Source organism: Corapipo altera, unplaced genomic scaffold (assembly GCF_003945725.1).
Source record: "Corapipo altera isolate COAL_440 unplaced genomic scaffold, ASM394572v1 64, whole genome shotgun sequence".
Taxonomy (NCBI): Eukaryota; Metazoa; Chordata; class Aves; order Passeriformes; family Pipridae; genus Corapipo; species Corapipo altera.
This window is the reverse complement of record NW_020884893.1, coordinates 904,031-931,975: the sequence shown is the minus strand read 5'-3', so window position 1 is coordinate 931,975 and position 27,945 is coordinate 904,031. Positions and strand designations below refer to the sequence as shown.

General features: G+C 44.0%; 1 protein-coding gene across 14 annotated transcripts in view; it reads right to left on the bottom strand.

The window, feature by feature from the left end:
* The window catches only part of PTPRT (protein tyrosine phosphatase, receptor type T), a 459,737-nt gene extending 434,335 nt beyond the window's left edge, over positions 1 to 25,402 (bottom strand). For 8 of the 14 annotated variants that reach the window (XM_027645798.1, XM_027645801.1, XM_027645795.1 and 5 more), the window contains exon 1: positions 24,925 to 25,401. In XM_027645798.1, coding sequence (XP_027501599.1) covers positions 24,925 to 24,997 — 73 coding nt within the window. In that variant the 5' untranslated portion in view covers positions 24,998 to 25,401. Of the gene's footprint in view, positions 1 to 24,924 lie in introns of all 14 variants that reach the window. The other 6 variants (XR_003528091.1, XM_027645791.1, XM_027645792.1 and 3 more) reach the window with 3 other exon arrangements.
* Positions 25,403 to 27,945: the final 2,543 nt, after the last annotated feature.

Here is a 27,945-nt window from a genome sequence, read left to right as displayed (position 1 = left end):
GCTTTTATGAAGCTTTAAGAATCATTTACACACCTTGCTTAACCTTAATTTCAAAATAACTCCCGTTGAACTACTGAACTATTTTCAGGGAGTTAAGCTACAAAACCACAAACTCAACTGCCCCTCTAGCTTTTTCAATTAAAAGAAAATCATCCCTACAAATTCTTTTTCTCAAGTTCTGTTACATGGAAGTTCTTTATTATAGAAACAACACAGCAGTAACTAAATGGGTTCTTGGTGTATTAAGAAATTAATAGTTGTCATCTGACATCTGTGCCCTTACACATCCCTCCTACCAGAGGGGACACAACTGTGCACTGTGACAAAGTCTAACTTGAACACCAGTTCTCAGGCTCCAGGCACTGAAAATGCATCACTCTTTGGAGGAATATATAGTTTTAAATGCATTCTTTCTCCCTCGATGGAATTCAGCTGTGCCTTGGCTGCACAAAGATGCTCCTTCACACAGATCCAGCATATGGTCCCTTCCAAAACTTCCTCAGCACAGCAGTGCAAGTTCTATGAGAGTTCATGTTATGCAGCTTCACAGAAGAGGGAGCAAGTGTGTTGTGACCTGGGCTGTGACATATATAATATATAGAAATCATCAAAAGGTTTGCAACTCAGTTAAAGCTGCTGGTCAGACCAGTCTGCAGAGCACCTGCAAACAGCTGGATTATGCCTAAATATCATCAATTCTACCACAGGCAGGGGTTCTCTTGGGAGGAAAAAACTGTTTAAGTCCCAAAACCAGAGCATCAGAGGGAACACTGTACACACAAAGATCTCTGAGTGAACCATTTGGTAAATGTTACTGTCTTTGCATAGAACTTTCATCTTCACGCTCACTCCTACATGAGTCAAATAGGCTGATCTCTTACTTAGAGCTAAACCACCTAAAAACTGAGATCTGGACCTAAGCACAGCTATATATTGGAGGAAATGATATCTGAAATAGCAGCACAATGTAGATCCCAGGGTGGTAGGATGGAAAGTCTGCCATAAAAGCCTTTTTTTCCCCACGCCACCACTGTTTTCAAGCCACAGAAGCTTCTGTGTTGCAGAATCTCAAACTAATTTATATCAACTTACCTTGATTATATAAGCACCAGGAAACAGAGCAAAATAAACATCAACAGCTAAGCTCCTGATGCAGCAAAAAAAGAATGTTATTAGATTCATGACACTGTTAAATTATAGTGTCATAGATTTCATATTTAACATTTTTATTCATCCCAATAAAAGGCTTACAAAATTACTGGTGTTATACTGTACTAAAAAGTCAGGGGGAATCAGTAGCTAATGCTGCCCAGCAACCATCTGGAACAAGAACTGAAAAAAAAACCAAACAAAAAAAACCCCAACCACCCAACAGAAAACTAAATGCAAACAGGTACGATGCTGCTATTTAGTATTTCATTTTTTTTTCTTTCTTTCTTCTGACAGAGTCAATAGAAAGCAGAACTTTCTTTTAAAAAGCAAATTCTGTTTGGTTGCAAACCGAGCACAGAAAGTTCATGGAAGTGCAAGAGCATTACAAATTAAATGATTACCGATGCATGAAACACAACATGGTTGGAATCAGGTAAACAAAGCTGTAAGACAAGACAAATCTGTCGCAGCCCAGGCACCCTGCACCTGGAACTTTGTGAGAACTTGGGCTTTTTGCAACGCAAAATGCTGTCAGTCATAAAATGAGCAATCTGTTCTCCTCCAAACAAAGGCAAACCCAAGGTCCAATTCGTGCAGCTTCAGCTTTTTCCACGCTGGAAGATAATTCAAACCCATCTCGGCAGCAGCCTGAATTGCCATGCTGGAAACCCGAGGATGCCATCTGCAGCCCTGCATTTACATTGAACCTTCAGCCCTGCTGCTGGCAAACTTCAGGCTCTGCCTGCAAAACCTCAGCCTCTTACTCCAGCAGCTCCTCCAACATCCACATGAGAACTCCTCAACTGAAAGGACATCTGCTCCTCAACGCTCACAGGACAATGTGTCACCAGAATTAAAGCTGCACAGCACAGTATCTGATGTCCTGCGATGGGATGTGCAGCAGGGGTGAACGAGGGCTCCCTGCAAACACCCACACTGTTGTCACCACAGTTTTCCCTACAGGTGCTTTTTCCAGCACTACAGGGCATGCACCTGGAGAGATACAAATATCACCTTTGTCTGGAAGCCACAGAGCCAAGAATCTCTTTTCCAGAGCCCAGGAACCAATTTGATGCTCTTTGCTGCAGTCATATGGACCGAAGTGCTGAAGTCAGCATTATTTTGGGCTGCAGAATCCACAGGCAATGCTGGGAACATGCTGCTTGTACACAACCACCACTGAAACCACAACAGTCTCCAAAATCATCTCTATCAACCTCTACTGTATCTGTATTGAATATTTATGAAATAATTATTTTAATCTTGGATTTATCGGAAAGTCTTGAGGATGCATAATTGACATGCAGAGCAGCTTATTATAAATCTCACAAACAAGGACAGCTACAAAGTCACTTTGCACAACTTTCAAAGTTGAACAGCTCTAAAACAGACAGAAATCCCATTATTCAGCACTGAGACACTTTCCCAGGGCTATTACACAGCTCATACAGTGCATGGGTATTTGTGTCAATATGGATCGGTCCATGCAATGTGTAACTGATTTTCCATAGTCAACTTTAAATGTAATCAAACAGTTTAAGGCCTCAATAGGTATTTTAACAGATGGAAAGAAATCCAAACAAGTAAAGGCATTTTGATGTTACAGTTGAGAAGCTTTCAGGACACATATGTTTAATCAGAGAGTTGACTGGGATCACGGGTGAGTGATTATTTATTGACATGTGCACAGAGGGATGGAAAGAGAATGGAATAATTGGTTCCTTGCCAGAGGAGCTGGCAATAGTTATTGACCATTTTTTATTTTTGGACATCAGCCCAAATATGATACTGGAGGTGCCAGAGAAGCTTTACATTTAGCAAAAGTGGAACCACAGGCATAACTTCCCACATACGATTAAAATCCTCTTAATTCAGGGCCAAGATACTCCCAAAACCTCACAGTTAGTCAGGGCCTCCATCTGCACACGTTACAGAGCAGTTACACACACACACACACACACACACTATTTTCAGCAATCCAAGCAGAAAAACAAGTTGGCATTTAAGAAAAACAAACCAGAAGCAGTCAGATGCCTTTAAGGCCCTTGGTATGAAGGAGTAATCACCACCTTTCTCCCACAGCCCAATATTGAAACGAGGGGAAGAGCAAATGTTTGCTTTCCTGAGAAGGGCAATATTCCAACAGATGAGAAGTGGAACCACCAAATATTGACAGAGTGTGAGGATTTGCAACCAAAGTGGCACAAGGTCTCTGTCCCTGCTGGGATTTGAGCTGGGCCCCTTCACCCCCTCCAAGTGAACTGTCTGTCAGCTGAAATGGTGGTAATAATCCTGCCAAAGGTCTGCAAACAGAGATACCACGCTCAAGGGAGAAGATCACGAGAAGAAAAGTGGATAAAAACTGCTGGGACTCATCTGGTTCAACAAAGCTGCAAGCAGAGGATGGCTGTGGGTCAGATCCAAGAAGCCAACAGAGCTTTTCCACGTGTTTTGGTGGGCTTTGAAGGAAACCCTTGAGCACAACTGCTCAGCTGCTAGTGCACAAACCTCTACATAAATCAATTCAAAGAACCTTAGTGTCTCCTCCATACAGCTGAAGCCACAGTTAAAATTCAGCTCCTTATGTTTTATCTGTGAGCAGCATCAATGAGAGCAAAATAAAAAATAAATCTGTTTTTCTGATATTTTTCTTTTTTCAATCTAAAAATTAATCACCCCCTCAAGCCTTCTTTTTAAGCATCCTTCTTGCTTTACTGCAAATTACCATACACCTGAAATGAATTTGGCCCACATATGCAAATTATAATTTTTCCATAAACCTTTTTTTAAATACAGCAATTTATCTTTAGTGATTAACAGCAGAGATCTCAAACCCAAAAGTCACAGCATTTAATTATGGGATTGCTAATCAACTTTCCAGCTTTGTTAGAACTAACAGAACTCTTTTCAAGACACCACCCCCCATAAGCCTCTGTCCCCTCTCCTGCATTAAATTATATCTATACACACACACAAACACTTTTGAACCTTTGTAGGTGCAAAATAAAGATGCAAAAACTCTGCAGTATGAAGAGTAAAGTACAAGAATGCAGAGCAGACTGCTGGTATTACAGGCAGCTACAGTATTTTAAGTTACAAACCCTAAAATGGGGGGGAGGGCCCAAAATTTGTTCATATAGTTTCTTATTTTGAGGCGGTAAAACATTTGCAGGTGGCCACGTTGCTTTGTGGGAGCAGAGAGTTATTCCCAGCTTTGCTCAGGATCATTAATTTATGTAGTGAGTTTTTCTGCAAATTAACATCCTTGAATTCAAAGAGAAACTTCGAGAGCATCATTCAACTCAACCTCTGATTTGGGATAAAATTCACAAATCAGTATTTTCCCCTCAGTACAAAATACACGGGGCAGGGATGGGATGCACATGGAGGAGAGGAACGTGACAAAACCTTCTTTCCAGGTTCTCCAGATTCCCAAAGCCAGTGAAGGTTTCACAAAAGCATTTCTCCAACAATCCAAATCAGAAATACTTCTGCACGTGCAGAAATCCACAGCTCAGCACAGACATTGCAAGAGATCTGCAGAAAAGTGCTTAGGAAAATAAAAAGTAGTTGGCTCTACATGCAAGGCTTTATCTGTATGACAAAACAGTGCTAAGAGAAAGCAATTTAGCAGCTGACATTAAGCTTCCTTACTTTAATACCTCCAAGTTAAAAATCAATAGATTTTAATTGTTCAGTCCAAAGCAATGTTTTGTTCTGAATTGAAGCAATGAGTCTCTGTGCTTTCTGCTAAAGATAGCTCCTCAACAAGTGTTTATTGAGTATTAAGACTTTACTCAACAACAAAATTCAATTTCAACATCCTGTAATATAAAACATGAAAGTTCCACACCCCCCCCCCCCCCAAAAAATGTAAGCAATGCTGGAAGAATATAGTGAAAATTGTCACATTTTCTTCCTGTCTTTCCACCACCTCTGCAAAGGAGGTAAATAACCCATTTTTTCATCCACTTGTACAATGCCTGACTCAGCACAGCCTGTTCTCTTTCACTGCTCACTCCTTCCTCCTTCTGAGCTCCTCAAGTTCCCTTTCACTTTAAAACTTCTACTTCTCTGCCACTCTCTTTCCCTTTTATCACTCCTAAACAAGACTAATGGCCAGTATTACTAATTTAATGCAAGGATCACACAGATGGACATTTTTGCAGGCGTTTCTCTATAGAAAAATTCAAGTCTACGGCCCAAACTAAAGACAGTTTGCTCCATCCACAAGTCAAATGTGAAGCTGCTGTGACAGTGCTGTGACAGCAATGAGGTTGGGGAAGGGACTGCAGCACAAGTCCTATGAGGAGAGGCTGAGGGAGCTGGAGGGGCTCAGCCTGGAGAAGAGGAGACTCAGGAGAGACCTCATCACTCTCTACAACTCCCTGACAGGAGATTGAGCCCGACTCCCACCTGGCTACTTCTCCCAGACAACTATCAGTAAGACAAGAGGGCTCAGTCTGAAGCTGTGCCAGGGGAGGTTTAGGTTGGACATTAGGAAGAAATTCTTTACAGAGATAGTACTCAGCCATTGGAATGGGCTGCCCAGGGAGGGGGTGGATTCACCATCCCTGGAGGTGTTTAAGGTGAGACTGGATGTGGCATCAGTGCCATGGGCTGGGAACCACAGCAGGGTTGGATCAAGGGTTGGATTGATGATCTCAGAGGTCCTTTCCAACCCAGCTGATTCTGTGATACACTTGTCATGCTACTGAGCTCATGTCCAAGTCCAGATAAATTCCTATGTCTTTCCTCATTAAAGCACCAGGAGTTCAGAGCAGAGTCCAGCCCTGCCCTGAGGAGTTTTCTCTCACCCTGTAAAACACACATATCTGAAATACTATTAAACCTGTTCCCAGGCCTACTTGCAGCTCTTGCAGACTGCAGACAGCAAGGCAAAGTAATATTCTGCAAATCATTAAATTTATTGAGATTGGGCCAAGCAGGGCAACAGCAGCACTGTCAAACCTGTAATGGGGACTAGGGATACCAACAGATCCACACACAGACATACAGGATAAATAAACCAAGATGGTTTGGGCAGACAGTCCATACTCACAACATGGAGCAGGAATCTTACTTCCACTGGGAGCTTTCTCTAGTCAAGTTTGGCTCCATCACTGAAAAAGCCCTTCTCTTTTTCCTACAAAGACTGCTATTTTAAGATGTGAAAAAAAACGCAAAAATAAGTTTAAAAAGAGAGTGCTAGCAGAGAAAGGATTTTGGAGGTGTCAAATATACAACACTGCACTTGGTAGCACCACTCCCTACAGAAGGGTTGACTAAGTTACACCACAAACAGCCTCAACCCATTCAGCAAACCATAAGAGAGAAACTGAATTTGATTTTTCCATTTACAAAATTCAAATACTTTAAATTTAGTTCTAAACTAAGTTTACTCCTGATATCCAAACAAAGACAGCAGGGATACTGCCAGACTTTAACAAAGTCCAAGTACTACAAGCATTTTCAGATCTCCAAAAGAGCCAAGTAAGTAATTCAAGAGATCTTAAAAAAAAGTCTCAGATTACAGCAAAACCATTGCAGATAAGTCAGTGTTTTATTAATATATATCTCTCTCTACCCTCTTGTATATTTTCTCAAGAAAGAATTAGTATGTTTTCCCTTAAATGAAAATATAAGAGCTCCTGACACACTGATTATTATCTTTCTGTACTTAGTGGACAGCACTGAGACAGGAAATCAGGATGAACATAATATATCAATTTATTCAGCAAAGCCAAATATTTGATGAAGCACACACTGAAATTTAATCAAGCAAGAGCCACCTGGGAAATCCTGCCCTATGCATCAGCTATCTCCAAATAAAATCCTAGAATATATTTATGTGTGAAGATAGACAGAAAAGGGTGACAGTACAAAGGGGTTTTGCACCAGGGCTGATCTGTGCAGAGAGAACTACAACGTGTGTTTGTGCACACGCACAGACAAATATTCCATGACAGACATGGATGTCCTGGTGCAAATCCAGCAAGGGGCAATGAAGGGACTGGAGCACCCAACACACAGGGAGAGGCTGGGAAAGCTCAGCCTCAGGAAGGTTCACGTGGTCTTCCCAGTGTCTATAAACACCTGATGGGAAGGAGGAAAGAAGATGGAACCCGACTCCTCTCAGTGGGATCCAGTGAAAGGACAGGAGGCAAAACATTTCTTGTATTTCAAATTAATTGAAACACAATAAATTCCATTTAAACACAAAAGTTAAAAGCTTTTCCACTGTGAAGGTGGGTCCACCAATGGCACAGGTTGCCCAGAGGGAACGTGAGTCTCCATCTTTAGATATATTCAAACTCATAAGGACTCAGCTTTGAGTAACCCACTGGAGGTGGTGACCCTGCACAGGGCAGGGGGTTGGGCTAAACCATCTCCAGAGGTCCTGCCTCACCTCAGCCACTCTGTAGTTCAATTACATGATGCCATTTAAGGTGACAGTTGCACAGCTCTCTGCATGTACTTGAGCATCTACAGATCAGGAAGGTAAAAAGCACCATTAGGCCATTTTAAACTGTAGGCATTTTCACTGCTCATACCAGACACACTTGAAAAAGATAACAGGAACTTCTGGCTGACTTGGGGTGAGGAGAGAGGTTCAGAAGTCCCATTAAATGCTGTGTTTTTACTTAGGAGGAAAACCAAGAGCCCACCTGAATAGCTTTGTGTTTCACCTTTCAAACTTGTCACTGTGTGACAAACCAGAATGACCTGGGTCCATTATAAAAGTGACCTCAATGCCCAAAAGAAATGCATTAAAGTTCTTCTCTACTACACCACAGACATAAATCCATCACAAATTAAAAGGACGGTTTCACCTCAAAAATCAATTCTTCACAACCCGTAAAATGAAAAAAAAAAAAACCAAACCAACAAACAAAAAACAACCTCTTGCACTTGCCAGCATTTGTATATCTGCTCTCACACCATCTTTCTTAAAAAGCAGATGTGCCAGTTGTGTGAAAATCACTTGGTTGCCCTGCCTTGATGCATCTGGCACCTGACACAGAGCACCTTCCAAAAAGGCAAGTCCCAGAATCCATTTATGATGGAGACATCCCCAGGCACCCACTGTGCTAAAATGACACGAATGTGCTCCACTGCTCATTCAGGCACAGTCCAATATTTAAAGCAGGTTATAACCCAAGTCCAACCAGTTGGAAGAAGAGAAGCACTGGGGTCGAGGGCTTAGGGAAGTTTTCTGTTGCCCAAGGAAACACAAAACTCATTTCTGGGGAGCAAGGCACCCATATCACACCCTCCAGTAAACCTCTCTGATGCCTTTTGTTAACAAGGTTACACACAGCCCCAGCCTAGAGGAGTTCCCCAAAGAATTACACCACCTTCTCCCAACAACCCCCAGTTAAACCATCGTTTATCTGGCCTGTCTTGCATACAGATCTCCAGTATGAAAGCAGAGTTTTATTTCTAACCCTGACCTCTGGGCTTTGGCTGGGAAAGGCAACAAGGGCAGACAAGTTTAAGATACAATACTCTCACACTCTAAAGTTCTGGAAGATAACTCAGTATAGAAGTTCTGACATCACCAGTGGGACCACCAGCTCTCATTTCTGCTGCTTAGTAGAGGACTGGTAGCAGAGTGACCATGTTGCAGCTTTCTAACCTTTCTAACACCTGAAGGGAGCCTGGAAGAAGTGTATTTATGAGGGCATGTAGTGACAGGACAAGGGGGAATGGCTTCACACTGAAAGAGAGTAGGTTTAAATTCGATATTGGGAAGAAATTCTTCCCTGTGAGGGTGGGGAGGCCCCGACACAGGTTGCCCAGAGAAGCTGTGGCTGCCCCATCCCTGGATGTATTCAAGGTCATGAAAAATCTGGTCTAGTGGAAGGTGCCCCTGCCCATGGCAGGGGGTGGAACTAGATAATATTTAAGGTCCCTTCTAACCTCAAACATTCTGTGATTCTATTGATCTCTTCCTGCAAGGAAGAGCTGGCACCGCTTAGTGATAAGAAACTCCTGGAAGGTAAAAAATAAGCAGCTCCACTGATGTCATTCAACACATGTTCAGGGGAGACAGCCAAGGTCTAAGCAAATCTTCTAGAGAAGGTATCATGTGATGCTGTTGGGAGAGGGGAGTCAGCCTGAAAACACACTGCACTCATCACCTTTCATCAAGAGATCTTGAAATATTTCACAAGTGCTCATTAAGCTCTTCCAGGCTCCTGTGAGATAGAAAAGAAACACCTCTACCAATTACATTAGACTTAACTGAGACAGGGGAAAAGTTCACTTGTCCAGGGTTATAAAACAAGGAAGGGATAAAAGCCTGGAACAGAGGACTGAGCCCCCCAAATCCCCGATGTAAACACAGTACCAAAAGATTCACCTGTCTCCTGATGGAGTGTCTCCCAATCCAGAAATCCCTGTGAGTACCAGAAGTGCTGTGAAGGGAAGGAGCTTCTCTCACAACCTGCATGGTTTCAGCCCAACATTCAACAGGCTGCTTTGTCACCACGAAAGCTAAAGCTGCTAAAAAGGGTGAGGTTTCATTCTCACCTCTGAGACTACAAAATGCAAGTGTGGCAAGTCAGAGCTCTTTGATTGTCCTGGAGAACCAGCAGCAGAGAGAGAGCTAAAATATCCTTACTTCTGAAGGAATTAATTAACAGTGAAGTATTATAAAGGGCTGGGGGAGGAGAAGACCTTGATCCATGTTCATCTTCAAATACATTTTCTTTAAATCATTTCCTTGTGCAATTACATATATTTACAGATAATGTTCCTGTACTCAATTCTCCTTGCTATAAAACAGCAACATAAACATTCTCCTCCTCCTTAATATCTTTGGAATCAAAGTTATTATCTGAAGAGAGGTATCCAAGGGAACAATATTCAATTCAACAAATAATTTTAGGGATATTTAGTTTATTTTTAAAACATTAAAAGGTCAGGGAGTAGAAAGAGTCAAGGTCAATTCATACATAAATATTCAGCTTGAATATGTGATTCCTGCTGCCATTACTTTGTGCCATTTCATTGCTGTCCATAATGTCTTACAGACTTGTACTACCAGTAAACTGCAGTTTAAGTTTCCACACTTTTGTTTTGTACTGAGTTCTCATAAGAGAAAAATTCCAAGGTCCATCTATTTCTGAACAATGAACTAAGTTTCTATTCTAACACAGACAGGAGCCTAAAAAGCAACAGTCTTGTCTTCCTGCTTGAATTAGATGCCAGCGGAATCTAAATCCATGACAGTAAAAAGCCAATTTATTAATCTCACCATGCTTCTCCCAGATTTTCACAACTTGTCACAAGCTTCTTCCCCAACATCAAATCACAGAATCCCTCAATTTGGAAAAGACCTCTGAGATAGAGTCCCCCCACTAACCTAGCACTGACAAAGCCACCTCTAAACCATGTCCCCAAGGGCCACATCTGCACAGCTTTTGAATCCCTCCAGGGATGGAGACTCCACCACTGCCCTGAGCAGCTGTGCCAGTGCTGGACAATCCTTTCAGTGAAGAAATTTTCCCAATATCCAATCTCACCCTCCCCTGGCACAGCTTGAGGCTCTTTCCTCTCATCCTGTCCCTTGTTCCCTGGGAGCAGAGCCTGACCCACCCCCCAGCTCCCCCCTCCTGTCAGGGAGTTGAAGACAGGGATAAGGTCACCCTGAGCCTCCTTTTCTCCAGGCTGAGCTCCCTCAGCTCCCTCAGCTGCTCCAGACCCTTCCCTGGACACACTCCAGCCCCTCAGTGTCTTACTTGTCAGAAGGAGTCCAAAGCTGAACTCCTGATTCAAGATGTGGCCTCAGCAGTGCCCAGCACAGGGGGACAATCCCTGCCCTGCTCTGTTTGATACTTTAGTGATTTCAAGATCCTTGGTGTTCATTCTCACCAGAAGATGCTTTACACCAAGCTGCAGCCCCTGGCAGGCCTGTGGGGAGGCACTGGTGGCTGGTTGGGATGAGCTGAAGGACCAGCCTTGGGAAAACAAAGCCCATGAGCTGCTGGCAGCCCAACAACATGGGACGATACCCTCCAAACGGACCTTCCTCCTTGTACCAACAGCATGGCACAGAGCCACCACTGCTCTGTCTTCTCTCCATAAAACATGTAAGAAGTTAAACTTTTAAGACCAAAGACTAAGAAAAATCCTCTTACAAAAAGATCTGCTAAATTTTTTTTTTTTTAACCTTTTTACTCTTCTCAACAGAGCTGCTCCAGGGGAGATTTAGAGGATTCCTAAATAAATCCAGGCACCTTTACAGCCTCAGAACAGGAATGGATCTCCAGCTTTATTGGGCACATGTTGTGAGCACACAGACACACACACCTGCTGCCACAATAAATTCCCAGAACATCACCAAACACTGATGGGCACTGCAGGAACATGGACACAGCGGGAATGACTGGCCACTATGTGGCTTGCAAAAACAAAGAGGAGAGTAAGGAAAAAAGGTTGGAAGCCTGAGGGTATAAAGAAGGAGGAAAAAAAAATTTAAAGAAACTCATTATAATTTGTTCTTTTTAACACTACAATAATATACACGGTGAGAACAACAGCAAAAGAATAAGATTGAAGCTAATTTTCAGAAGACATGAATTCCCTCAAGTTGACTGATAAATAACAGCATTTTCTCTCCTCCTTTTTTCCTTTAATGGGATTCAAACTATTCAATATAATTGCAACAGCACTGGTTTCCCCACCCAGCTTTCTACTATTCCAGCTAAAGTGAGCAAAGCACACGGTGATCTTAATTGCATACAAGGTGCTGATTTTGAGTCAAACAAGGAGTGTACCACAAAGCCTCAGGTAGTAAACAATTATAAACCCACGAATCCTAAATAATTACAGTCTGTCTCTTTGCAAGTCAAGTCTAAACCACAAATACAGTCCCTGGCAATCCTCCATGATCACCCTGTGGAGAAGCTGTCTGTCCAGCTCTACAAACACTTATCAATAAACCACAGTTTAAGCTTCCAGAGCTCTCTTTTTTTTCTTGAATTCCCATAAAACAAACATTCCAAGTGCCATCCAGTTCTGAAAAATGAACTAAATCACCTTTCTGGCACAGACAGAACCTCAGAGGTGACAGCCTTGCCTTCCTGCATGAATTAGATGTCAATGGAATCTAAATCCATGACAGCAAAAAGCAAATTTATTAATTCCACCACACTTCTCCCAAATTTTTTGTGACCTGTCATAAGCTTCTTTCACAACACAGAATGATGGAATGATTTAGGCTAGAAAAGTACTTTACTCTGCCCAAATAGCCAAACTTCTGCTCATATCCCTACTTTATCAATTCTGGGGTGATGTTGTATAAAAAAAGACAAGGCAGGGTATTACACCATGACCAGCTCATGACTCCAAAGCAGCAGCAAAAGCCCCACAGAACATTCATGCAGTCAAAAAGAGAAACCCCTAAATTACTGAGCAGCTCTGGTGATGGGCTCCCCTATCACAAAAGGAGTCCAAGAAAAAAGTAATATTAACATTAAATAATCCACTTCTCTAATTGCACTAACAGAAGGTTGACCACAAAATTGTGTCAATCCTCTTGCAAATTTGAGTTTAAAAAACAAACAAACAAATAAAATCTCCTGATCACACACTTTTCTGCCACAGGACCTTTTGTTGTTTGTGCAAAAGATGGATGGGCCTGACTTGAAGGAGCAGCTATTGGGTATTTTGGTTTATTCTCATTGTTAGCTCCATGGCCCCATGCATTATTTACTGCACACTATGCAAACTGAGCTCCACAGAGAGAATTATTAATTTCCTCTCAGGTTTCTCCACAGCTATAGAATTTCTGGCCCTTCAGAAATGTTCCCTCACCACCCACCTCACAGCTCCGTGTTCAACCCTTTCGCTTCAGGGACTCAGAGATTAAGGGAAGAGCCCCGTGTCAACACCACATTCCCCACTGGAAACTCAGGGATTTTCAGAGCCCTCGGGAATCTGCATTAATCCTACATATAGGAAACAGCAGCACCGATTTCAGCTGCAGATGAGACACATAAAGCCCTTTTGGGTGTTATATCCAGCCCCCAACTCAGCCCCCACTGGGTTAACAGCTGATGTTCCCCTGCCCAAGCCCTTCAACAGCTCACCCACAACCACCCAGGAACCTCGTGCAGAAATAAGACATCACACGCTTCACACTCCCCCTCTCTCTGACTGGTACATTATGTGCTTTTTTAGCACTTACAAATCGCATGTTGCACTTATAATTGGGGTTTGTTGTTTTGTTTGGGCTGCTTTTATGTTTGGTTCTTTTTTTTTTGTTTGTTTTTGTCTGAGACGTCAGCATTTTGTTTGTGTGGGGTGTCTTCAGCTGAGTTGTTTGGTTTTTTTTGTTTTAGTACCACACTCTCTATTTGCCCCCGGGTTAGATCGGGTCTAAACAGAGATTTGGGGACGGGGAGGAGTGACAGGGATTTGGAGGGGCAATCTTGCCTTTACCGTAAAGTTGCTGGTATTTAACAGATATGCAAGAGATAATCAGATTAATTAAAACACAGTGGAGAAGCTTTAGTATGTGTTATTATTTACACTTATTATATGCTAAATACAGCATCCTTTTTCCTGTTTTTTTATTGCTATACCTCCTCCTCTTTTTCCTCTTCAGCAGCATTATAAGAAACTTAGGAACTCACAGGCAAAAGAAAAACTTGCAGTGGATTATTCCATTCCAGTGTATATTTTTCCTCTCTACAAAACATAGCCAATTATTTTGTCCTGAATTAAAATGACTCAGGCAACAGAGTTTCCACCATTTCCTCTGGGACACAATTCCACTGCCTCATGGACCCGCTCTAAGATTTTCTTAATGTTAAAAATAATTCTTCTCTTTTTTTAATCTTATTTTATTCCTTTCAGTGTACATTAAATAATTCTCCCTTCTTTCCCTCTGAGGTGCTCTCCCCTTCCCAGCTCCATTCTCAGTTACAGGTCCAGAAGTTAAATATATTTAGACATTGTAAATCTTTGTTTAAAAGAGAAGCTGCTGCCACTTGTGGGTATTCTCAGTATGTTAATTTGTCACTCTCAGAAATAAGATGATGTTCAGGGTTGAGGGGAATATTCCAGACAGAAAAAACACTCTGACATACTTTTTTTAAAGATACAAACACAGCAGGTGGCATATTCTGCCCTTAGTGTACTTGGTTTTATACAAATACACCATCAATTGTCAGTCAGTCCCCTCAAAAATCTCAGCATTAATCACTCCCAGATTTCTCTCATCCACTCAAAATCACTTTGTACACCTTTACTCTGATCCATATTGAAATACTTCCCAAGATTTGGGCTCAATTTCTGCCCGAGACTCTCAATTGTGACCTTATTTTTCAAATTTTCAGTTCTAAAAAAAAAAAAAAAAGTTCATCAGCACTAAGAAAAGCTTTTCTTTACTTTTAATGGGAATTGCATCTGAAGTCTGAATCTGATGAGTGATATTCCTGCCACCCCCCATATTATGAGGAAACACGTTATATATAAATATAAATTGTTATATACAACTATATAATCCCAACACTCGTTTTGTTCTTCCTTCGGCAATTTTAACATGAATTCCACTTGCTAAGGAGGATAATACAAGTTTGGAGTGTTTGTATTGATGATGCTGCTGTTGCTTCAGGTTTTAAATACCTGCAAATCACCCTAAACTCAGTGACCACTGGGAATTACCATAGAGAAAACAAGGAAAATTCGTATTTCTTTCAATGAAACACATTTATTTAGTTTTTGTTGGTAAGAGCAGCTCATCAGCACAGAGATCTTGGGAAAAATAACACTTCTCTGCTTTCTTGCCATGAAAGCCTTTCACATCAACACAGCCAAGGAACCACTGGAAGGAAGAAAAACCTCTTTAAAAAAGACCCAACAAAACCAGGAGTGATTTAATAGAGTATAAACAGCAGCCAACTGACCTTCAAAACCCACCAAGTAATGTTCTAAATTATTACTTCCCAGCCATTTTGAGAAATAATTTTGCATTATTACTAGGAAAAAAAAAAAATCAAAGTGCAAGGGTAAAACAGATGTCCAGTGCAGCTACACTATGTTAATTTTTATTTACACTAAACATGCACAGAAATATTAATAAGCACATTACAGAACATTAAAACCTTCAGCACATAGAAGAGCTTTATAATAAAAAATACAAAAAATGCAAAGTTAGGTGTTTACTTGAAAAGGGTTATTTTTGCTTGGTGAGTTCATTTAAGGACAATTAATTATACTTTCTTATTTTTGCAGGCTCTGGCCTTGGCAGTCTCCAGGGTTATCCCCGTGCCAACAGAGACAGTGTGTTTATTTCCAAGCTTTCCACTTCTCTGATCATTCCTACCACGTGCTGATAACTGTTAGTACATAAACCATCTCCAATGTTTTGATCATAAAAATATTTACTGTTTGCGTAGGAAACCCCATCGCTAACAGAAATAATTTATTCAGGGAGCTGGAGCAGTGTTTTGACCACCATTTGCACAGTAAAAATCCCTTTAAAAATTACACCACAACGGTTTTTTTTGAAAGATGTTATTTTGCACTAGATCACATGGATTTCTTTTTCTTGATTCCAGAAGATCTGAATCTCAAGAACTGCAGGCAACTGCCTGTTTTAGAATACTTCTTTTCTTACAAATTTTCAGATCATTTGTGGAAACTTCTCAACTGGGTCCTAGATTTAATGGAATTCCTGCAGCCCAAAATTAAACAGAGTGCAATTAAACCAGGCAGAGACATCCCTGGCAACAACTAAATGTGTGTGTTTGTACCCAGGAGTACCTCGGAATACCTGGATTGCTGGCAGCAAAGCAGCCCTCCCTGCCTCTTTACCTGCCTTTCCAGGCAGGACACAAGCAGGGCACTGCAGGGCACAGCTGAGAGATCCACAGGCCCTAAAGGGAATGAGTCAGTCCTGGCAAAACCAGCCAGACCCTGGGGGCACAGAGAGCTGGATGGCACCCATCTTTAAGTCAGATTTATCAGGTTTACTGGGCTGGATAGTCAGAACCAACAATGCAATAAAAGCTCTCTGCCTCAATCTACAGTGAAGTTCAAACCCAAGTTTTCGAAGGGAAGGAGCAAAGATCACAGAATGAGCCAGGCTGGAAAAGGCCTCTGAGATCATTGAGTCCAACCTGTGACCCAACACCACCTTGTCACCCAGACCATGGCACTGATGCCACATGCAGTCTGTTCTTAAAACACCTGCAGGGATGGTGACTCCATCACCTCACTGGGCAGCCCATTCCAATGGCTGAGCACTCTGTAAAGAATTTCTTCCTAATGTCCAACCTAAACCTCCCCTGGCACAGCTCAAGGCTGTGCCCTCTTGTCCTGCTGCTGGTTGCCTGGGAGAAGAGACCAACCCCCACCTGGCTCCCCCCTCCTGTCAGGGAGTTGTAGAGAGTGATGAGGTCTCCCCTGAGCCTCCTCTTCTCCAGGTTGAACAACCCCAGCTCCCTCACAGCACTTCACCAGCTCCAGACCCTTCACCAGCCTCATTGCCCTTCTCTAGACATGTTCCAGCACTTCAATATCCTTCCTAAACTGAGGGGCTCAGAATTGGAGTAACTTGTTTCAGGTGGCTGATGGACTGAATGAATTCTGGATGTTTAATTTGGTTTGGCTGCTGCACAAAACAGTCACATCTGGGCTGCCTGGCACAGGCTCAGACCCGAGCCCAGCAATACACTGAGGTACCAGACAGAGCTGCTCTGGCTCATGAGCTCCTCTGGTACAGACAGGGTGGGAGAGCAATGTTTTTCGGGAGGTAAATATATCAAAGTCTCTTCCTTTCACATTCTTATTCTTCTTCATTACTGAAATAAACAGTGTGCAACTGTAGTGTGAACACATGAGCAGAGCTATGAAACACCAGCTGAGCTAGCGAAAAAACAGGGAGAACTGCTTCTGGCATGTTTAAGGCTTTTAAAATATTAGCAACTGGTAAATATAATAGATAAATATATGCTTTTCTAAGCAAACCTGGAATGGTAAATTCAAAATATTCATATCCCTTTGGTTTGTCAAGAGCTGCTCTATCACAGAAATTAAGGAAGGACAAGAACTAGGCCCTTCAGCCCAGGTTTTGGCCTAAGGACCAAAATTTGCAGCAACAAGCCATCTCACAATAACTCAGGTGGACATTCAGCTTACAAAAAGGGAGCTGATGGCAGTGCCAAACATGCTCCCAGCCTGCAGGCATCCAACAGCAGCTCACTTCTGAGCTTTGTTTCATGTCTCCTTCTTCCCTGTTTCTATTCTGTCAAATTTCTCTTACCTTTTCTATTCCTGTTCCTACCTGTCCCTTCCTCTTCCTACTGCTGTAATCTCAGCATACTGACCTTGCCATCACCTTCTCCATAATTACCCTTTCCTCCTCTAGGTGCTTCCTCTCCCTTAAGGTGGGTCATCACACCCACCCAAACACACCAGCACCCTGTCAGCTGCCACCCTCTGGGGGCACTGCTCCCATTTCTTCTGCTGTTTCTCTCTTGCACAACTGCAAAATGAAAACATTCTTCAGGGTACAGGAAAAAAAAGACTAATTTTGTGCCTCTGAAACATTTAGCACAGTTGGCTCTTCAAATGTTTTAAAGTTATTATACAATGAAATTGTATATTTCTTTAAGTCTCATAAACAATGAAGAGGAGAAAAGGAACTTTATGATAAAGATGCTCATTAGGAGATGGCTTAGTACCACTACAAACTGGGAACTGCTATCAAGTCCAGGAGGAGAAGGGAGATAACAAGCACTTCTGCTCAGCCAAGTTGAAGACTAGAGAAAGCATGTCCAGCTGCTAGAACAGACATGCAGGTAGATACACCTCTTGCAAACAGGTGGACATGGAAAACACTAGAAATAGCTCATTGATCTTTATCTCAGTGCTTTTCTGTTCTCAGGAACAAAGAGAGAATGAAGTGGTAAAAATTCCTGGTATTAACCCAAAGCAGCCAAGTGTGGAGTTACACACACACACAGGCTCTTGGCTTCGCTGTTTGGTTGTTTTTTTTAAACACACCCTCTCACCCACACACCTCTGCAGAAGTATCAGAACATGAAATATTTCCCTGAGAAATAACTGACTGTGGCAGAAATACATTACACTTTACGGCTGCAGCAACAACTGTTTCCATTAGAGCACTGCATTCACACCTGGAAATGCAGAATAAGATTTGGGCTGCCTGCACATAAATGGGTGCACATTGACAGCAAATCCCTATTCTGGAGAAATGAACCATCAAGCACAGCAGCTTCCCATCTTGCTGACAAACGTGCTCTTGTGCTTATCCAGCAAATGCTGCTGCAATTCCAGTAAGTATTTTTAAAGCAAGACAGACCCATCTATACAGCAGCCAGGTTGCTTTAATTCCCTTCTTCCTCCCCTGCTTCATCTTCACGCCCTACTTCTACTTCCACTAGGTGATCACAGTCACACATACTCTCCACAGAGCAACACTTCTACAAACCATCATCATCTTCTTAAATAAACCCACATGGCACCATTACCAATCCTAACTCCACAGTTTACATTAAAAAAAAAACAACAAAACAACAAACCTGAAAGCCCACTGCACAAAGTTACTGTATTTGCCTATTTAGGATTCCTTCCCCTCCACACTATTGAGGGCTGACCTTTGAGTCAGTACTAAAGGAATTAAGATTCACACATGTGCAGATTAAGGTAATTCCAGTAAAAGCAACAAATTCAGCAGTACTGAAGTCAAAAGCATAACACTTCAATAACATCCCCAGCACAGCATGAAGCTCTACTTCTACTCATGCAGGTAATGATATTTTTTTTCAGATTCAAAGAGGGAAGGATTGATCCTCAGTGTAAAAATGGATCAATTCTGGCTTAAGTTGTAATACTCTCGATTTTGTTGTTCTTTGCAGCATTGCAGAGGACAAGAGCAAGCAGCCCTACTTTCCTTGACATACAGCTGAATTCACAGCCAAGAGCTGCTTCCCAGTGATTCCACATAGTCACTACGCAGGAATGAAGCTGAGATTGACAAGGATGTATGTGAAAAAAAAACCCGTGGTAAACTCTGTTTCCTCTCTGAAGTCAGATCTGAAGGCATTTCAGCAAGCAAACCATGAGATATGGGACGCAGAGCTCTCCCAGCACAAAGGGGCTGGTGGGGTTGAACAAAGAGGTTTGGGGAACCGTAGGTTGCTCAGGCTGCAGCACCCATCTGTGCCCACACAACATCATCAGCTGTCAAACCCCACAGCCTTCCTGGGAGATGAACTCAAAAATATCAAGGAACAAGAGCCAGGTCCCATCCTCCCCAAATTCATAAGCAGCTCAATCATTCTTTAACTACATGAGCTGCACCGCTTCAAACCGCAGCAGAATTCACCAAGTGAGCCTGAATTCCCAATTCCACAGTCCCCGAGGGATCTTGCTGGAGAAAAGAAAAAAAAAAAAATCAAGCTGCTGGCCTTGAATTGATTTACAAGCACTAGTTAAAAGAAAACAAGAAAGCCAGAGGAGACCAAGCACTAAGTAGGTTTTTTCTTCCTGGGGTTTCTTGTCCTGTTTACCACACGGATACAGTTCCCAGAATTACGTCATCTTTAACTGTGGCATTAAACAACACTTAGTCTTCTTTTTCCTTGTTTTCTTTAACTGACTTCTCAGCATTTTCTTCTGGAATGTGCAGTGCCCTGTCATCCAGTTTGGAAAGTATCTGACACCTCTGAACCACAGTGATAGATGGGATGTATTTATTGGATATTAAAAAACAAGAGGGTCTGATTAAATGATGCATAGTCTGATTAAGACACAGTAATTGTCTCCTTTACCCTGAAGATGTATGATCTTTGGAGCCTGCAATAATGAACCCTAAAAGGGATTGCTTGTTATGTAATTACAAGTGCAGGAGAAGACAGGACCAGGCTGTAAGAAGTCCTTACCAAAGCCATCAACAACACTCACCACTTTTGTGTTCTTTCCCTCTGGCTTTGCCTGGAAAGAGCTGGGCGGTGGCCAGCAAGTGGCATTCAAAAGTAAGAGACTACACAGGGCCAGGAAGGTGATAGGTTAAGAGGTGGGTCAGGATTTCTCAAAAAAAAGGCAGATACCATCCAAATGAAATGACATCCAAGCAACAACACAGAGAGCATCAGCTAAACAAAAAAATTAGAGAATTAGGAAAAATGAGTGGTACCAAGAAAAAGTGACTCTAGGCCAAATACACTGGCTTCAATGAGCCAAGTAATATTGCTCCAGAAAATGCTCAAGGAACACCATAAGAGCCAAGTATACCATATTCTTATCAAGAACATGAACACAGAGCCAAGAAATATCAACCCACGAGCCATTCTTTGTAGAATTGAGACCCTCTGGTACCGAGGCACTGGGAGGCACAGATTTTTTGCATCATAGAGGGAAACCTGGATTGCAACTTGGGTCTCTTATAGCAGCAGGTGATCTCTGGATGCTGCTGTTTAAAACACATGCAAGGAAAGCCTCATCTATGAATGTACCTACGAGCATGTTTTAGAGGCTTGGTTACATATTTAATTTGTGTATTACAAGACACAGAGGAAACAGACTGAAGCAGTTTCCATAAAAAATTAAGGAATCTCTCTAAAAAGACACAGGGCTTTATATAGCAATGCACACACACATCCTGCTGCTCATCACCCAAACACCATGAGAGTTTGTGTGGATGTTGGCCAGGCTGCAGGATTGCTGTGGCAAAACACAGTATTATTGCTCACATCCGTGAACAAACCCATATCTACAATCAGATTTCAGTAGGTGGATTTCAGACAACATCTGCTATTTTTATTATTTTCTTGTAATTAAGGCCACATTAAGTCAGTCTCAAAATTCCTTGTTGCCAAAATATTTCAGCTCCAGTGCTACCAGTGCACACCTCTCCATTGTACATTCAGCTCTTCCCATTCAGGCAAAGAACAATACCTGCCAATACACATTCATTCACCTCACTTATAAAATTACAAGGGAAATTACCAGTGGCATAAAACAACTATTATGATAAATAAGGAGCTTAAAAAAACCCCACCGTACAAATACAGAGAGAGAATCAGAGACACTGATCCTTCTGTGCTGAATGTTATTCAAAAGGATTGTCAGTGTAATGCTGAACAGATCAATTTATTTCCCTTTCTTCTCTCCACTTAACTGGATTTTATATACAAAAGTAATTGTTCCTATAAGAAACAACCCTTGTCCATGGCTTTTGAGGTTCAGAGCCTCAGACCTACATCTTTACCACTATTCGGGTTTCCATGGTAACAGCCAAGGTGCCTTCTAAAAAAATATACTGTAATATTCTACAGTAAGAGCCCCAAATCATCCCCATAATATTAATCAAAACTAGAGCACGTGGGCCTGCACACAGAGCATAACAGACTTTAAAAGTCCAATTAAACAAGAAAAGCAGAGCTGAGGGACTTCCAGGGGGGTGGATGGTAAAAAAGGGCTCTGCATCTGTAAAAGAGAAGTATTATCCCTCAGAGATTCACAAACGCCTTTATACAAACAGTGACCTTTCGTGCCACTGTCGAAACAGGCAGTTCCACAACATCACCTTCTTAGTATTAATTGTTTATGTATTAGAAAACAAATCGAGCCAGCCAGGGATAAAAATAAAGTGGAATTGTGGTGCTAACAGCTCCCCAGAGGGAGAGAAAAGTGATTATTGAGTTAAATGGCTGCATTGTTAACAATTGCCACACAGAGCAGCTCGCTCAGAAAGACCCGTTTTTCATCGCCAATTTACTGACAGGAAAATCCCAGTAAATGAACTCCTACCAAATTAAAGCTTCCCCCCCAAATTTCCTTCCTCTTTGCTCCCTTTCCATCATGTGTCCTCCCCGGACGATGCCGGTGTAATGAACTCTCAGTTGCCATAAGTTTACAGTGTAGTAGCAGCCTTTGACAGCAGCTCCACATCCAAGCGTTCAGGAGCTCTGCCACCGAGAAACAACAAGTATGGGGGAAAAAAAATTAAAGCAGACACTGAAACCAGAATTAAAACAAGTGTCAAACAATCTGGTGTTGGGTTCGATAGCCCCCATGTAAACCCACTGTCCTGCTTTGCCCCAAATGCTTTTTCACAGCTGCAAATGACTTTAATCTCTCTTTTTGTCGCCCTGTTGTGCTAAAAATGCTCACAGAGCAGACAGCAGCGAAGGGCACAGCAACTGCAAGAATACCCCACATATCTGATGGGAGAAAGATTGCACACGTGCTTGATTCAGGAGAAAAAACTTCCCTGTAAGCAAAGTGTCTTCATTTCTGAAATCCTGGAAGGATTGGGAACTATTGGAATTATCAGGTCATAATTCTGTCGCTCCCATGAGAAAGTAAAGGGCTTAAATCAGTAGCTGACCCTAAAGCTAACAAGAAGTTCAGAACCTCAAAAGCACACCCCGAGTTACAAATAAATACAGGGGCTGCAAGGAACTGGAAGTAACTACTGGGAAGAAGAGCTATAAATAGAGCAATACAGCAATTACATAAAGGAGTGAGTGTTAGCCAGCTCCCTCAACATGAAACGAGGTATTCCAGAAGCCATGAGCATTCTGCTGTCTCCTTGTAGTATTCCTAGTTTTGTGTTGTGGATAATACAAAGCAGCAGCAGCAGCTGTGCAAATTGGGTAGGAACTGAATACACGTTTTGCCTCGACTTGTGTCTTTCCCGCTTCTTAGCCCAACGACCATTTAATAAAACAAACCGGAAAAAAAAACAACCAGCCAACAACTTGCACAGTGATTTTTTCGGGATGTTTAACAAAAGGCTTCTGAATAAACGCATTAGAGGCTTTGAAAAATAATCAGACGGGAGATATTTGCATCGTAATAGTTATGGAGAGAGCACCACCTGATGGAAGATGGGGAAAGGCACGAACTGGAGCTACTCCAAACTTCACTGAAATTTCAGAGACCAAACGCATCTGAAAAACTCTGCTTTGTACCATAAAAATATCAGCTCTGTGCACACAGTCCAGACGGCTACACTTCACACCAGATATTTAGTTTAAGAGGAGATTTTTTTTTTAAATTTCAGCACTAAAAGTAGCTCAGAAAACATTAGTATTAAAATCACCTCCCCTTACTCTGAATGGTAAGAAACACTCAGATAGAAGGAGGAAGGTGATACTAATGATTAAAAAACCTCACAGTCACGATTTCCACTAAACTGATAATGAAAACGAAATATTTCATGGCTTTCCTAAAAATAATGGAAAACATCTGGTTAATCCTTAAATTTGCATGTGTTTAGCTCATATTATATTATCTCCCTCCAATACAAAGTGTTTTCTGCCCCCTTAAAACTTTGCTATTTTCACAGAACACCCTTCTTTCCAAGCATCTGGCTAAATGATTCATCAAAAGCTCAGGAACTAATCTCAATTGAGATGACAAGTGTCGAGAACACAAAAACAGTTGGAAGAGAGAGAAAGGGGGGGGTGAAAAATAGCTCCACATATTGCTTAGTCAAGGCAGCAGCTATTTAACTAGGTTAGATTTCCCAGCCTCTCTAATAAATCTCACTCTGTGCAGTTGCCTAGCAATCTAAACAAGATCCCGGCGGTGTCAAAGTGAGCCGGATTGATGACAACATCTCCTCCACCGAGGGTCTGCCCGGCCCTTCACACCCAGCCTTGTCTTTGAGCCGCCCAGGGGCTCGGTGGAAGGTGCACACAGCCCTCAGCATCTCTGACACTCCGCTAGTTCTGCCTCAAAGCAGCAAGACACAGTAATTCGAGCTCTCGGTCTTAACTAACACAGATCCTCCACTATTTGGAGATGAACTCAGCTGAGTTTTGTGCCTCCAACGTGCCCAAGTCACAAGCACTGAGATTTATCCCTATGCTAAGCAAAGTTACACAGGGAAATTTTACTTGTCTTAAATATACAGATAGAAAAAAAAATACTTTAAAATGAAGTCAGGAGAGAAGAAAGTTATAATTGTTTATTTTTTTATCATAAAGACACACTGTAATGAAAAAACAATTGTATTACCAAGAGAAAAACAAGACCCATATATCTTTGGTTTACCTAGAAAATACCACAAGAGGAAGAAACCAGCTCTATAAGCACCTGTCCTTTTCGAGTAATTCAAACTATGCCTAAAGGCACTCGCAGGAGGGGGAAAATAGCCGGCTACTATTACTGTACACATGCCAGGGAGCAAAGTACTCCTTAACATCAGAGCGACAGAAACAGCGACAACTGGGAAGGAGCCGGTGCGAGCGGCTGAAGCCCCGAGAAAGTTCCTGGAGCTGTGAGACACAAGGGGAGAAACAACTGCCACTGAACTTCCCAGACCGAGCCCAGACCCCTTCTCTAAGGGTGGCAAAGGCAGCGGCTCTTCCGCGCTGCTCATCCCGCAGGAGCCAACTGGTGGTAAAACGCTGCTTACCACCCAAAAAAAACCCCCCCTCAAATATCGTGAATCCCGGAATAAAAGCGATGCTTTCACCTCTTGCCACACACGGAACTTTGGCAGGAACGAGCCCGGCCCCCAGCCCGCCGGGACCCCGCGCACAGGGCAGAGCCTCCCGCATCCCCCGGCGGCTCCGGCACCCGCGGGTACCGAGAGCTTCCCGCTCCACGGCCAGAGCCTTCCGAGCCGCCTCCATCCCCGGCTCGCACCGGGAGCTCCCCGCGAGGCCGGAGAGGAAGGGATGAAGCGAAGAGTTCGAGCCGCAGCGGGGGGATGACCCGGTGGAGGTGGCTGGGGGGGAGGGGGGGGGAGCCGAGCCGGGCACGGGCATCACTCACCTGGGAAGACCTGTCCCTCCGCCCTGGGCGAGAAGAGCTGCAGGAGAAAGACGATCGCGGCCACGCCGGTCATCCTTCCCCAGAGTTCACCTGCCGCGGAGCCGCTGCCTCCTGCCCGCCGGTGTCCCCCGCATTGGTGGCCGAGCGCGGCGGCCCCGGAGCCGCGGGCGCTGCTCGGCGGAGCCGCCGGAGTGGCGGCGGCGGCGGCGGGCGGGGAGCGGAGCGGGGCGGGGGGCGGGCGGGAGGTGCCCCCCGAGCCCAGCGCCGGCCGCGCCCGCGCAGAGCCGGCCCCGCTGCCGGGGCACCCCCGCCCCGGTCCCCTCCCCCGGCTGGGGGGGGGGGGGGAGGGAGCAGAGGTTCGGGGTGGGTTCGATCCCTTATTCGAGCCCCGCTGCGCGCACACGCGTCGCCCTCGCGGCAGCGCGGCTGGAGCGCGGCATCGCTCGCAGGTTTTCCTTGCCCCTGTTTCCAGCGCGGGTGGAGAGTCAGTGCAGGGGATGGCGTTGAGCGCAGGGCTGGGATTGGGGGTGGGATTGGGGATGGGTTGGAGGCAGCGACCCTCTGCCGGAGCCAAGGGGGAGATGCTGCAGGGTTTTTGATGGAGCGGCCGGTACGAACAGCTCACAGGCACCTACAGCCGAAAATAGTCATTTCCATCATCATTCACTTTACTTTCGAGAGTTCGGTGCTAAACACCGAGTCGCACTGGGCGCTCCCGGGCTTAGGCACAGGCGGGGACACAACCCTGGACACTACCCTGAAAAACTGCTTTCCAGAGGTAACTTCTTGACCCAAAAAGCATGGCCCTCACAAGGGGGGGTGGGGGGAAAAGGCACTGAATAGCGAACAGATCCGTATGGATCAGCCATCTGAGCTGGAAGTCGGACAGGAAAAGGAGAGCTACGACCCCCGGGACAGGGCACTTGGGCGACCACCAGCGCAGCGGGGATGGCTTTGGGCAGTCACGCAATTCCAGCGGCGATCCCGGCGGTGCCGGTCCTCCCAGCGCTTTAGGTGCCACGGAGCGCTGTTCCCTCACCGAATCCGGCGCTGCTCCCGGTGGGATCGATCCGCGCTCCCCCCTCCCCGCCCCGGCCGATCCCGGCTCTGGCCCGCAGGGGTCGGTGTTGTACCGGCAGCGGCTCCGGGAGGGGCTGGGGGGCCCCCCCGGCACCCATCGGTCCGTACAGGGCCCCCCATCGGTCCGTACAGGGCACCCCATCGGTCCGTACAGGGCACCCCATCGGTCCCCCTTGCCCGGCACCCATCGGTCCGTACAGGGCACCCCATCGGTCCCCCGTGCCCGGCACCCATCGGTCCGTACAGGGCACCCCATCGGTCCCCCTTGCCCGGCACCCATCGGTCCGTACAGGGCACCCCATCGGTCCCCCTTGCCCGGCACCCATCGGTCCGTACAGGGCACCCCATCGGTCCCTGTCACGCTTTTGTGCTGCTCGGGGAAAGGTTTGGGCCACGAACGCGCGTTTGTGTTTGAAAGGACCCGTTTGCGTTTCGTGCTAAACACTTCAGCGCTCCGGAGACTGAAAATTCCCGAAATATGGAAGTGTCTTAGGGGTCCTGGGCGTCCTCAGGACTCAGCCCGGTTGTCAAGCCCTGGAATACGCTGCCTTGGGGGGATTTAAAAGGCGTGGGGATGCGGCAGTTGGGGACATGGCTCAGTGGTGGGTTTAGCAGTGCTGGCCCAACAGATACAGTGATCTCAAAGGTACTTTCCGACCTAAACGGCTCCGAGTCTGAAGTCATTACTAAAGAATTTCACATTACAACCCTTGTCAGGTCAAGTGAGAGCACTACCCTGCTTTTCAATGGAGACAATCTCAATTTGCAGCCAATATTCCCCCCCCCCCCCCCCCGTATTCAAGATCCATACCCAGGGATGAGTTTGAGAGCTCCACGTGTTTCATCATAGAATGGTTTGAGTAGGAAGGGACCTTTAGGATTATCCAGCTCACCAGGGACACCTTCCACTGTCCCAGGTTGCTCCAAGCCCTGTCCAACCTGGCCTTGGACACTTCCAGGAATGGGGCAGCCACAGCTTCTCTGGGCAACCAAATCTCACTAAAACCAAATCCCCCCAGGTGCTAAAAAACCCTCCAACCAATGAATTGTGATCCTTTCTTCAGGGGCCAGCATCACTTCAGAAATTAACCCACGCCTCTATCTTCCTTTGAGCAGGAGGATAATCACAAACAAGTACAATTGGAGATAAAGGGAAAGCAGAGAACAGAACAGCAAAGAGAAAACCTCAGTCAATCTGCCAGGCAGCAGAACAGGTCCAGCCAGCACAGTAGGCACAGTCAGAAACTGCAGGAATAATTCTGGTATCAGTGCAAATTGCTTGGACAATAAACACAGGACATCTTGAAACGCAGAGATGGTGCTGGCAAGAAGTGAATAGAACAATAGCAAAGAAGAAGCTGCACAAACCCAACTGTAAATCAAGAGATCACCTGTTGTTTCCATATAAACTAAGTAAAAGGGAAGAAACAACAGCAAGCATGGAATTCATGTTCAGGATGACAAAAGTTTCATAAACTATGTGATTTATTGAGTCCAAGGAGCCCAGGTAGTAGAAAGCAGAGAAGTTTAGTACTTCTTCCAATGAGAAGTGTCAACCCAAGAAGAAAATTTCATAATAAGCAAGGTGAAAAACAGTGGGAGGAAAAATCCTTCCCTTTGGCTGGATCAAGCAGAAAGATTAGAAATAAATGATCTACAAGAATCTGAGAAAAGGACTGACATGAAACAACTATGTCTTAGACATCAAATAGGGCAAAGTCAAACATTAGGCTGAACTCAAATCAGGCTAAAACCTTATAAAGGGTTGTCCAAACTCAAAGATTTGTGAAAAAGGAAAATCAAGAACACAATAAGATTCAGGATGACTACAGGCAGGACAGGATAAATCCAAAATCCCAAAGTCTGAAATTATTTCAGTTGATGAGCAAAGCTGATGGTAATTTAACTGCTGAACAACAAACAGCATCAACTCTGGAGCCA